This window comes from Symphalangus syndactylus, chromosome 7 (genome assembly GCF_028878055.3).
Source record: "Symphalangus syndactylus isolate Jambi chromosome 7, NHGRI_mSymSyn1-v2.1_pri, whole genome shotgun sequence".
In the NCBI taxonomy this organism is placed as follows: Eukaryota; Metazoa; Chordata; class Mammalia; order Primates; family Hylobatidae; genus Symphalangus; species Symphalangus syndactylus.
In genome coordinates this window covers 75211828-75225000 of record NC_072429.2, presented here as the reverse complement: position 1 = coordinate 75225000, position 13173 = coordinate 75211828, and the positions used below count along the sequence as shown (strand labels likewise).

Sequence of the window (13173 nt, the reverse complement as noted above, 5' to 3'; positions counted from 1 at the left end):
TTTCCAGAAAAAAAATGATAGCAAGTACACACATTTTACTGAAGAATGGCTCACACATTAAAAAGAAATTTAAATGAAAATGACCCAAGCTTTACTGGTGTATGATAGGAATGAATGAATAAACTCTCTGATCTTTAATCCAATTTAGTAATAGATGTCTAGATTCCTGGGACTTAGACCTGGCCCTAGGGAAAACTGCGAAGTAACAGATTTGCCTTTGGGGGCCCACAAGCATAACTCCCTTGCCTTAATTCCTACAATTCTATGTCTGGTATTGCATTTCCACTTGCCTGTTTATAAAAATTTATTGGCAAGAAAGAACTGAAGAAACGAATAAAGTAGTACGAAAAAGGTTCAATATATACTAGATTCAATAATTTTTTAGGTTTCTTCCTGCTATGATATTCTGATTTCACCACAGTCTATGCTATTTTCCATTTTACAGTTAAAGGAATTAGTATATAATTATAAAATTTCAGGCCTGAGTGATTCAGGTGGAGGGGGCTTTACTTGCATTGCTAAAATATTACATTGGTAGCCAGCTTCTTTTGCCTACTCACAAGACCAACCTTAGTTCTAGATCTCATAACAGTACAACTTCCTAATAAATAATTGTACCCCCTTTCACCTAATTTTCCCCCTAAATTTGAGGAAATTACTGGTTTACCTATCTCTGACATGAAAATTTAAGACAAGATAAATTTTAAGGAACAGAGACATGAAAAAATAGTAGTTGTGGTTAGAAAGCAAGATGGAGCAATAGTTGTTGACTTAGGTTTTCCCATCATATAGGGTCTACATGTTTTTATCTAGGGTTACATAATGAAGTAATAAAGATATTTAGAAGACTGCAATAGGAATCCCAAATAATCCTAAATCAAAGATTATCAGGAATTTAAAAAAAATTCAACATCTTAAGGAAAAAAGCTGAGTTAAATAATGAGCTACGCTAAAAATTTTGGGAAAAGAGATGTAGATTAAGAATAATAAACTGTGTGTATTTGGCTTACTAGTAAAATAAATAAGCCTATAAAAATTGGCAGTAAAAATATCAGTAGCCAGAAAACCAGAAATAGAAGAGAAAAGCTGAACAGTAATAGAGATGTGGAGTAAGTGGTGGTAATTTACAATTAAATGCGTGTGAAATTTTATCTTTTATTGAGTTTTACTGTTAAATATACATTCCCATTTCCCAACTCCTACTGCAGTTCTTAGAAATTTCACATATAATTAAAAATTTTTCTGTAAATAATCTCATACTACCATCATTTTGTTGGGTTTTATTTCTCTGAAATAGCTACCTATTCCTGAAAGTAATGCTTTCAGAAGAAAACGCCTGCTTCTTAACGCACTCATATGTAGTTCATTTTCTCCAAGATTCTTTGACTGAGGTCCCTCAAGTTTATATTTGAGGTTGGAAATGAAAATAATTATGTGCATGGGGCCAAAGACAATTGTGCTAAAATTATTAAGGACTTATTCTTATCTAGATTTACCCCAAATGTGCTAGTAAATTACATTAAAGTATGAGAAAAATGCAAAAGGCATGTTCTAAAGTTCCATTTAAGGAAATCAGCTTAGGCAGTATTTCCAAACACTAATGGAACATTTAAAATCAGACACTGCTTAAAATGATAAAGTAAATAAGTTAAAAATAGAAAAGCAAGTAATTTTTTTATTCACTTTGAGCGTAATCTCAAAGCCAGCTAACACTCTAAAGAATACAATATAAATTTAAAGTTTTCTAATTTTTCCAGGTACATAAACATACACTGATATTCTATGGCCATTTTCCCTTTTTTACGTATGATCATGATAGAAAAACTAGGATGTGAACAAAAATTACAGAAAAAATAATTCATTTTATTAAAAAGTAAGCAAAGCGATAGTATGTAGTGATACTGAACACAGGGCTGGCCACCGTTTAGGAGGCAGGCACACATGATGAATATTACCCTTGAAAGGGCCTTCTTAGTGATTTTGAAAGAATAAAAAATTTGCAGATTTCTTGGAAGGTAAGAAAGTTTTGTGAGCATTAAAACCGATATCCAACCAGAAAAACAATTCTACCTCCCAAAATAAAATAAAGTGTATGTTTAAATCAGGAAATTCAGAAGTTGATAAATACTAAAACTGAACATTTTTAAACTGCAGTTAAGCTAATTGGGGTGTAGCCTTTGAATAAACTCTTATATTCATCTTATATTCACTGAAGTGATTTTTAGTGATTTCCTTCTAATCAAAATCTTGGAACCTACTTTCAAAGGGATGGGACATCCTTAAAATGAAGGCTTTTCCATAACTAAATCTTATTAAAAAGGAGCCAAGAGGAACTTGTCATATTCTCAAAGATGTTCATATTGATAACAAATTGTAGCAAGAGCCCAGGGCTTGTAAGAAACGCAGAAATATTTTACTTATAATGTTCTTTCGATTTTGCCTTTACTGGTATGTTTATCTCTCCCATTAAACAAAGAAGATAAGTGTTTGGTGACAGATAATATAGTAGAAAATGATCATAGGAAAATGGAGAACCACAGCTCTACTGAGCTGGTTGAAATAGTCAGCACTACCCACCATAAGTAAATTAACCTAATAAAGACATGAACTGAAAGTGCGGGAACTCGGGTGCTCAGGTGGGGCCCCACTGGTAATTCTGCTGTGTTAATGTTTAAAATCTCTCACAAAGGACTAAGTTGAGAGAAATTGAAAATTTCAGTAGGAAGCAATGTTCATGGAGCTTTTCTCTTTATAACACTCCCCCAGTCTGTTTTGGTCCACGATTTAATAAAGCAGGAGATATAACAGCTTTGAGTTCCTGGGTAACTCGTGTGTTTAAAGATACTCCTAGCCGTGGAGTGACTGCCTCCAACATCTTCTCACCAATGCTATTACAAATAGGGCCTGTATTTTTGGGAGAGGATATAATTTATGGTGAATAGAATGAGGAAAAAGGTTAGTCTATTTAAATATTTCATAAACATCTCTTTTCCTCCTTTCTCACTTTCTTTCACCTAGGCCCTCTGGGTGCCCGTATTAGAATGACTGACCAAAGGGCAGTGGCAGAAGGACCACTATCCTAACAAAGGCCTTCAGACTCAGTGGAGAAAAAACAAGGTGCTTTGACCACCACTTATTGGGATGACAACACGGTCATCATCAAAGTAGACTTGTAGATTAAAGGTACAGATGAAAACTGTTTTTAGCCCATGTAAAGATATCAAAACCCTTCTACTTTACATAACTGATCATAGAAATCTTTCTATATAAGATATTTTTCTGAGTCAATAATCAATGGTATATAAAATGGGACCAGAAAATAACAAGACTCATATCATATGCAAAAAAAATCTGTCATTGCATTATTCTTCAAACACTTGTATTTTACTTAAACAAAATGTACAACCAAAACACTTAATTATAGCTCTAATATTTAAGGCTCCAAAATTGTCTAGATAATGAAGCCTAAAGTACCTTTGGGGTGAGGGAAGTTGGTATGACTGTTCAAGGAAGGGACATGGCAGACATTTTCTTGGTGACATTCTTTATATGTATAGTTCCATTCTGCTTCTCTCAAAAACCAACTCACTCAGAACAGAAAACCAGATAAGCTAGCGGTGGCTGAGAGGCCATAGGATGTCATTGTTTTCATACCTCCCAAGCTAAAAGTTAAAATAAGAATAACTGAAGATCACAGTGGCAATTTTGTTTTTTGTAAGAAAATCATGGAATTGAAAAGTTTGAAATTTATGTAAAAATTCAACTTAAAAATGAAAAAAGCTTTCCTTATTTTTTGTAAACGTAGATATATATATATATATATATATATATAAAACTAGTGAATTCTAGATGTACCTTTAACATGTTAAATTTTCCTTTTAAAAAGAAAAAATCATTGATAATTTAGAAAAAAACTTAAATTATAAAAGAACCATGTTTTCTTATTTTTGGTGATATATAACTTTTGTTATATTTTTGGCTACATGATTGGCTAGCACATTATATTCTATTTATTTGCCATAATATAATCGAATACCTATACTTATTCACAAAATCTAAACTGTGTAAACTGCATATCTTTTGATGAACACACAATTAGATTCAGCATCTGAGGTTGCCTCAAGCAGCTTTACAAATTTGTTATGCCTTAAGTAGAAACTTTAGGCAGAGGGAAGAAATGCATGAAGTAATATTAATGCATTTCTAAGGTTGCTGAATTTATTTAAATAACAAATAGCAATGGATGTTACAAAACTCAAAATTGTATAGCAATGCTAAATTTTGTATTATCACAGAAGTCATATTTTTAGTTGTTGAACTTTAAACATAAGCCCTGTTAATCTGCTAGGAACCATTTGGGTGAATACCTGTGGCTGAAGGACTCAACTTTCGAACTCTGGGTGTCACAGGGGGGCGGCAGGAGGGACAAACAAAAACACCACCACCCCATCCTTTGGAAAGAGCATAAATTAAGATACCAATAAATGTATTATTTAATGTTTCATTTTTCTTAATATGTGTACCAAATACTAAGCCACTTGTGTGTGCTGGAATGCCATCTGAAATCAAGATTGAAATTAGTATAAAAATAAAATATTTCTATGACATAGAGCTGTAATGATACAAATAATTAATACATACTGAGAATCTGCTATGATCTACCTAGTCTTTATTTTTCTGTGTGTGTTTCAGGTTGACCTACTTCTTGGTAATTAGCTGTAGCCAATATAATATATACTTTAAATAATGTATTGGTTTCACTAGCTGAAATTAAAAGAAATCCAAAGGCACCCCGTTCTTGGTTACATGTGACTGTCTACCTGATGCTACTTAATTAACTAGACTGAGTCTCCTTTAAATGACTTACTGTTTGAATTTTGTGGAAATCCCGGCAAGGAGGATGGACCGTTCATTCCGGGGAGAAGGACTGGAGGAAGGCCGGGGAGTCCGGGGTAGGCTGCTGGCAGGCTGATGCCGTGGAGAGAACTGCTGTCCATCATGCCTGGCTGCTGTACCGTCAAGCCCAGAACGTCTGAAGCTTTCTTTATACGATCAAGTTCTTGCTGTGCCATCAGCTGCCGAACCGTGGTCGGAGCCAAGTAATCTTTCTCCCGATCGAGCTGACTGCCAACGGTCTCCCTCACTTTTGAAATGTGCTGTTTGGAGAAAATGTGATCTCTGATGGACAAGCGGGCAGAGTACTTCACCCCGCAGAGGGTACACTCTGGTTTGGTGCCTTCCGTTCCGCTTTGATTGATCATGAAAGGCTTCCCTATGTTAATTTTAAATTTCTTTTCCTTTGCCCTTGCATTTTGGAACCACACCTGGACCACGCGTTTGGGCAGACCAATCTCATTCCCTAACATTTCACATTCTTGCATGGTTGGAGTTCGGTAGTCACTAAAGCAAGCCTTGAGAACCTTGAGCTGAAGATTGCTCATTTGCGTTCGAAAACGCTTGTGACCCGGCCGATCATTACTTTTGGATTTAAAGGGATTGCTGGATCCGAATGGATTTGGGGAGCTCGGGTCTGCTATGCTGGACGTTTCGCTGCGGTCGGCGTTGTCATCCGGGTCATCTGTGATGTAAAAGCTTTGGTCGTGGTCGCCATCTTTGTCATTGAAATGGATGGATGGGCTTGTGAGAGAAAAGAGAAATTTGTCATCGCAGACCTCCGTGGTAGGTGTGGTTGTGGGTTTTGGCAGAGTATCCAGAGTTTTTGGCTCTTTGGGAGACAAAGCCGGTTTCACATCTCCGGAACTTCCTGTGGTGCTTTCCATTTCAGTGTTTCCCTCGTCTCCGGTGGTGGCGTCACTGATTGCCGTATTAATCGATGAAGTCTCATCAAAATCGGTTTTATTTTGATCATATCCAGCCTCAGCAGGAGGGGCATTTAAATTCTCTACATCCTCAGAACACTCTGCTTTAAAAGAAGAAGGGCTTAAAAGATTCTTCGGCGACAGCTCCGCTGTTTTGCTAACAGGTGTTGACACTGTAGAAGCCAATTCATTCTCACTTGATAGATCAATTTTAGTTAATGGCAAAGATGGGTAATCAAAATAAATGTATTTCTGTGGGCTTTCTCCCCCATCTTCGGTGGATATTAAAGGGCTTGGTGGCAAGCTGTAACCTGCCTGCTTTCCTTCATTCCAGTGCCGAGAGCGAATGTGGCTTTCTAAGGCCGACTTTGCTTTAAACAGGGCTCGGCAAAATGGACACCGTTTATGAGACTGTGCTGGACCCACCGCCCGGAACTGGCCTTTCCTCTCCCGCGCTCGTGTATTCTGGAACCAGACTTGCACGACTCTTTTTTTCAGCCCAACTTCGCGGGCAATATGATCAAGCATTTTTCTGGTAGGATTGGAATCCAGCAAGTATTTTTCATAGAGTATTTCCAGCTGTTCTGGGGTGATCGTGGTTCTCAAGCGTTTATCTCGGTGTTGGTCTTCACCGCTATTCCCTCCTTCTTTTTCACTGCAATTATTATCTTCTTTATCGTCCAGTTTCCTTTTTAGGGAAGCAGCAACCGTTGTGGGGGCTGTGGTGTGGGAGGAACTGGCCTGAGGGGGCATTTGAGTGAGGGAACTGCCCAGCAGTTGTCCAGTCATCAGCGGATTGTTGGGGTCGAATATCATGTAGGGCATGTCCATGGGCCTTTCCAAGAACGGAGAGTGAAGGAATTGGTTTTGAGCAGCAAGGAAGTGCATGTGCTGGTGTTCCTGCCAGAGTTCTAGAGTTGGGAAGGCAACTGTACACTGATCACATTGGTATTGTAGTAACTGTGGAGGTAGACTGTTCTGGAGAGACGTCATGGAAATTTGCAGTGGACTGGAAGGGACCGGTGTTTGAGAGGCCGAGGGAGGTCTTCCGATAAGTTGGGGTTGTTTTGGTGGCTGTGGCTGTGGCTGTGGCTGGGCTGTGGATGCCTGTGGTGGGTCTGAGGAAGTCGATGCTAATGGCAGGGCTGGTTTGGTGCCTTGAGAAGGGGGAGAGGGGTCACTCTGCTTTGGCTTTTCTGTGGGATATTCAGGTTTTGGAGAAGTCTTCTCAGGTTCTGGTTTGGGTGATGGAATCAGGGGGGTGCTGGTCCCAGAGCCAGAACTTGCTGCAGGGGCAGCAGTGTTTTTGGCTGCATCCGTTTGGCCAGACACTGTGCAATGCTTGTACACCACTTGATCGGTGGCATCCATGGAGTCTTCTGTTTGGCTTTCATCTTGGGCATCATCATCTTCATCCTTGTAACACTGCTTTTTCTGATGCGTAATCAAGTCAAAGATCCTGGGGAAAACCACATTGCACTTTTTACACTGGTACTGCATGTTGCTTGTTCGAATGTACCGTTCATTAGTGAGTTCTCTTTTTTCATTATCTTTTGTTTCTGCTTGATTCTCGTAACTCTTACGTGCTTTCTGACGAGCATTCTGGAACCATACAACAATAACCCGGGTAGGCAGATTGAGAACAGTGGAGAGTTGTTCTATTTCATCATCTTTTGGGTAAGCGTTTGTGTCAAAAAAGTCTTGCAGAACCCTAAGCTGGTAGTCAGTAAATCTCGTTCTAGAAGACCTTTTACTGAATGATGCATCAGATTTGTAATGTTCTAAAGAGGTGGGCTGTGGATCAATTCTGATATCTTCTAAAACAGTTATAGGAGGGTTACTGAAGTTGTATGGTGAATCTTTATTTCTCTGTCGTTCCTTAAAAAGCGTATTTCGAAACCAGTGTTTGATAACTTTTTGGGAGAGGCCAGATTTCTCTGCCATTTCCTGGATTTGTTCTTCACTTGGAGAATTATTGATGTCAAAATAAGCCCTCAGGATTTTTAGCTGATCATCTGTAATTCTTGTCCGTGGGCGTTTGAACTGAGAATGTCTTAAGAAGTTGGGATCTAATCCGAGCTGCTGCTGGCAAAGTTGGGTGAGGTCTGCAGAGAGTGCGTCCATCTGTGGCAGCTGCAGGGCAAGCTGGGGAGGAAGCGCAGGGTGTTGCACAGGTTGCATCATAATGGAAGGAAAGAGTGGCAGGTCCAGAGAAACCGGCAATTGGACCTGTGGAGGAGCAGAAGGTGGAGGAGGTGGGGGAGGAGGAGGAGGAGGAGGTGGTGGTGGTGGCGGGGGAGGAGTGGGTGGCGGAGCTTGCAAAGGAGTAGAAACCGTGTTGGGGATCTTTACAGGACCCATAGAAGAAGGCTGTGGAGGAGCCGGAGGCAAGGGAGGAGGAGGAGGTGGCGGGGGCGGCGTTTCTGGAGAAGATGGAGAAATTGGATAAAGCTTGTCATAGGCCTCCCTGTATTGACGAGCAAATTTTTCTAGCGCTCCATATGGAAAAAATTGCCCATGTACATGTTCTTGGTGACTCTTTAAAATAAGAACATTGGAAAACAATTTACCACATGTTCCACATTCTAGTTTGTCCGTGTTTTCGCCTTCACCACTTTTGCCCTTCTTCTGTACCTTCTGCCTGTTTTCGTTATACTGAATGACCAGTTCAAAACCAAAGTTTTCCAATAATGCTTTGGCAGCATTTCCTCTGGCCCCCGAAGCTATTCGGGGTGGTGGGATGGATGGTTCCAAGGATTTTTGCTTCTTTGTGTCTTTGCCTTCTTTGAGTCCTTCACCCTCACTTATAAATTCCTGCTTTGGTTTTTCTGGCTTTTCAGAAATATCTTCTGCCTCCTTATAAGATGGCACATCCTTCATGATTTGGCAGTCTGCACTCACTATGTTACTTTGCTCTTGTTTCAAGAATTTGCTTGCCTGCTGTTGCTGCTGCTGCTGTGGAGGTGGCGGCTGCTGCTGTTGTTTTTGAGGCTGCAGCTGGGGCTGTGTGGCTTGGTATTGTTGTGCTTGTTGCTGTAGTATCTGGAGTTGAGTTTGGCCAACGTGATGTTGGGTTTGAATCTGCTGCTTTAGGTCTTCAAGCAAGGAGCCAGCCATTCCTGTCATGCCAGGCATCCCAAATGTGGCAGAGCCTGGCAAGCCCAAATCTGGCCCCAAGCTGAACTCCGTCCCAGGTATATAAAACGGAAAGAGAAACTGAGGCTGCTGAAACTGCAGCAGTGCTTCTGGGGTCATAGGAAAATGAGGCAAAAAGGCTGGGTTTAGAAACTGAGGCTGAAAGAATGCGGCTTGCTGTTGTAATTCGTGCTGTAGTTGCATCTGAATTTGTGCTGGTGACTGTGGTGGGTGATGTGTAGGTTGAGCAGAGATTAAATCAGGAGTTTGCTTTTTATTTAATTCTTTGGCATCTAAATGGGTATCTTTGCTGTTTACAGCTGCTAAACTCATGGAATCTAACATCCCTTGGCCAGGGCTGTTAACATTTGCTGCAACGCTGTGCCCACCAGCCACCTGACCACCGGGCTCCAACTTTGCAGCCCTAGCCTTTGTCTGGTGGAGCACAGACCTCATGTGGATTTCCAGTGTTGAGCTTTGGCTGTATGCAACATTGCAGATGCTGCACTTGTAGGGTTTGTTATCTGTGTTGCTGTTGGTTTCTTGTGGGACAGGACTGGAGGCTTCCTGCAAAACTTTTTTCAGCTTATGCAAGTGAGAAACTGAATTATAGTGGACCAAGAGAATGTTCTTTTGGGTAAATGACTCTTTACACACTGTACATTTATATGGACGAGATGGATCGAGGAATTTTTCCATCGTAAAATTGGGCCCTTTTCTAAAAGGTAAGGTCCGCTTTGGTTCAGAGCCCATGTCATCTGGAATAGAGCTACTATCACTTCCTACAGGACTTGCTTTCCCTTCGTGGTCCACCTCATACTCTCTCTCCATTTCCTGCTCTAGGCCGTGGTCATCCTGGGCCATAGTTTCGCTTTCTGCCCACAGTTCTCCATTCACGGGCAAGGAGGCATACAGCTGTTGAAGTTCAGCTTCACTCAGTTCGGGGTGGCCTGCTTCCAAGTGTTTTTTTAAAGCCTGGAATGTACGGAAACTGCGCTGGCAGAGGTTACACATTGTCGCAGCCCGAATTGCATGATACTGGGAATGTATCTGAAGCTTCTGCATAGTTTTGAAAGCCAAGCTACAATGGTTACAGCGATATTTGTAGACATGACGGTCAGAAACAGAGAGCGGTTGCCTTTTTTGCTGTTCATTTAATTGATCTTGCAGTGTATCGGAGATTTTCACATCCTTACTGCTATTTTTATGCCATTCTGAGACTTCCAAGGGTTCTTTAGTTGGTTTCTGCTCCTCATTCTTTACTTCCACATTAGCCTTTGAATCCTCAAGACCTGCCATGCTTTTGTCATCCATTGGACTTTCACCTATTAGGAAAAAGGACAAACATCTCTCTTACAATAAGAAAACCTACTCCTTAAATATTAATTAATATTATAAATAGGAGCCTCTAAAGGCTTCTGCTTAACTGATTGAAGAAATGTTTACTGAGCAACTACTATGTGGCAAGCACTGGACTGGGTACTGGGGATATAAAGGCAAACAAGAAATCACCCCGGCCTCAAGAAATTACAGAAAAGGGAAGAAAGCAAGTCAAAGGTCATTAGAGCTTGCTGCAATTAGTGTGATACTAAGGATGATCCCTTGGTGTTCATGAATTAGATCACACAGAATTTTCCTGGATGTCTGACACTTGGGTCCCCTGAGGTCACTTATAGATAACCAGACACAAAATATGCCTTGGAAAATATGGCTCTTTGAAATGGCATACATTTTTCCCCCATGCTTTACGAAAATCTTTTGATAGTAATAATCTTTGGGCACCACCATAAATGCAAAACCCCTAAGCGTATTGTCCACAAGTCTTGATGATAAGATGGCATACCTGAATATTTCCCAGACCCCTCAGCTGTCATGGCTGCAGGTGTGTCCCGCTCTGATTTCTCAGAGGCAGCTGCTGGCAGTAGCATACTGTTTGGCATCATCACATCAGGGACAGGCACCTTTGAAAACCAAAGGGGTTTATGTTAAATGTACCCCAGAAATCACAAATTCCATCACATCTCTCTTTTGCTGGTAGCATATCCCACTTACATTTGTTTTTTCTTAGCCAAAGCAGGGACGTTTTGCAGATGTTACAGATCAATGCCACACCTTCACACTTTAGATCAATGCCGTGGCAATGTATTATTATTATTATTTTATGGCTTAAAGGCTTCTGTAGATTTATTTTCTTATAATGATAATGAAGCAATTTTGAAATGCAAGATGCCCACTGGGGTTATTTGACGGACATTATAGATATAAAAAGAAGACTGCAAAATAATGTTCTTTACTAAGCTATGCCTTGTACTATATTTTTTTTCCAAGCAAAAGAGGTCACAAATGGGCCTTGAGTGAGATTACTATAACACGAGCAATAACAGAGCTTAATTAGCTCTGAAGAAATACATTTCTATAAACCAATAATTACAGATTTTATATTGATATTCCTAACACAGATTATGTCACACATGCATCAATATTTGGTATCCTTACTGTCATAAGCAGCTTCTCCACACAATCTGGAGACACACTGTGCAAATGCGTCAGATGCAGTTGGAGATGCATTTTGTTGCTGAGGACGTCCTGACAGAGAGGACAGCAGATGACCGGCTGCACCGAGTGCTGTGATAGGACGTGCATCTGGATACGACTTTGGTCCCTACTATTGTAGTTACAATAAGGACATTGATAGAACTGGAAAATATTGAATAAACATGGCCACTATTAGTTAATGCATTTCTTATTTGATACATAGTAGTTGTATTTTGGGGGTACATGTGATATTTTAGTACATGCTTACAATGTGTAATAATCAAATCAGGGTAACTGGGATATCCATCACCTCAGACATTCATTATTTCTTGTACTGAGACCATTCCAAATCTTCTCTTCGAGCTATTTCAACATAGTTAATGTATTCTGATGACTTTAGAACATCAGAGGTAATACCAAGAGTAAATTATATTGCCAATTGCAATGTCTACATACATTTCAACAGCATGGAATTATTTGGGGCTTTAAAACTATCAGGAGCAATAAAAAATAAAGATTTATACAGTAAAGGGGAAAATAAAGTATTTACCTGTTCATGACAGAATTTATTGTCCTCTGTAGGTTTTGACCTTTTTGTTGCAACATCCTCTTCTTTTGCCAGCAGGAGTGGCTGGGTACCCCCTGTCACACTAACTTTTAGTTCCTTCTCTGGTGTGATTATCCCTGATTCCCAAAAAGAATAGAACAATTCAATTTAAAAACACAATTTCAAAATGAGAAAAATTATGTTTTTCAAACAGTTGTGACTCTAAACACATTGAATCACAAAAGGAACCGACAAGCAGTTTTAAATAATGCTAATCTCAAAAGGCAATAAGAACACTTCTTTTTGTCCACTGACTAAGTGGACTTTATAAATATATTTTAAAATGTACTCCTGTTTCATGTTTAGATAACCCTAGGTGGCCTTGAAAGATTCATCAATAACACATGCTCTCTGGTGTCTCAGAATGCCTTTACCACATTAAAGCAAATCTACTCCCTTTCACAAATACTAACTTAAAAAATCATTATTTCTACTAACATTTAATTACCTATCTCTTTTCTAAAATTCTTTGACACTTAAAATATTTCAACATTCTGAGAAGGGCTGACTGGTTATAATTCAGAAACTCAAATAATAATAATTTTATGTCATGAATGGATTTAAAAATGGAAAGGATTAAAATTAATCATATATATCTGCTGCTGCTATTAGTGATTTATTCTTTGCTGTAGATATTTCAGCAGTTGGCTGTACATATAACATTTAGTACAAATCTCAAGAAGACCATGGTTTTATGAAGTTAGTCCAAATATTTGGTGTTAAAAATGATTTCAAATTTTGCCTAGACCAGCAGTGTAATGTGTAGGAGCCTCATACACATCAAAGAAAACAGTGCAATTCTAATTTCCCAATCTAACAGAAAATTCTTTCCAGCATCAATTTGCCCGATAATCTCCTCTGCAAGGCTAGATATTACAGCGACATTGGGTAGGCATGTCACATACATCTCACGACAAACACAAAACCTCATTTACCAGCCATTCCAATCTCATCATAGCATGGCATCATCTGACCTTTTTTCTGCTGTTTATTATGAGTATTTCTAATTTTAACTTTCAATTTTCACCATCTTCCAGTCAATTTGCAACTAAATTATTTCCAGGGTGAGGACACTAT

At 39.4% G+C, this 13173-nt stretch overlaps 1 protein-coding gene across 2 annotated transcripts in view; it reads right to left on the bottom strand.

Moving 5' to 3' along the window:
* Positions 1-13173, bottom strand: part of ZFHX4 (zinc finger homeobox 4) — a 188506-nt gene that overhangs the window by 6068 nt on the left and 169265 nt on the right. For both annotated transcript variants that reach the window (XM_055286566.2, XM_055286567.2), the window contains exons 7-10: positions 12040-12173; positions 11451-11651; positions 10798-10915; positions 4868-10279 (exon numbers count right to left, since the gene is read on the bottom strand). In XM_055286566.2, the coding sequence (XP_055142541.1) occupies positions 4868-10279; positions 10798-10915; positions 11451-11651; positions 12040-12173 (5865 nt within the window). The remainder of the gene's footprint in view (positions 1-4867; positions 10280-10797; positions 10916-11450; positions 11652-12039; positions 12174-13173) is intronic.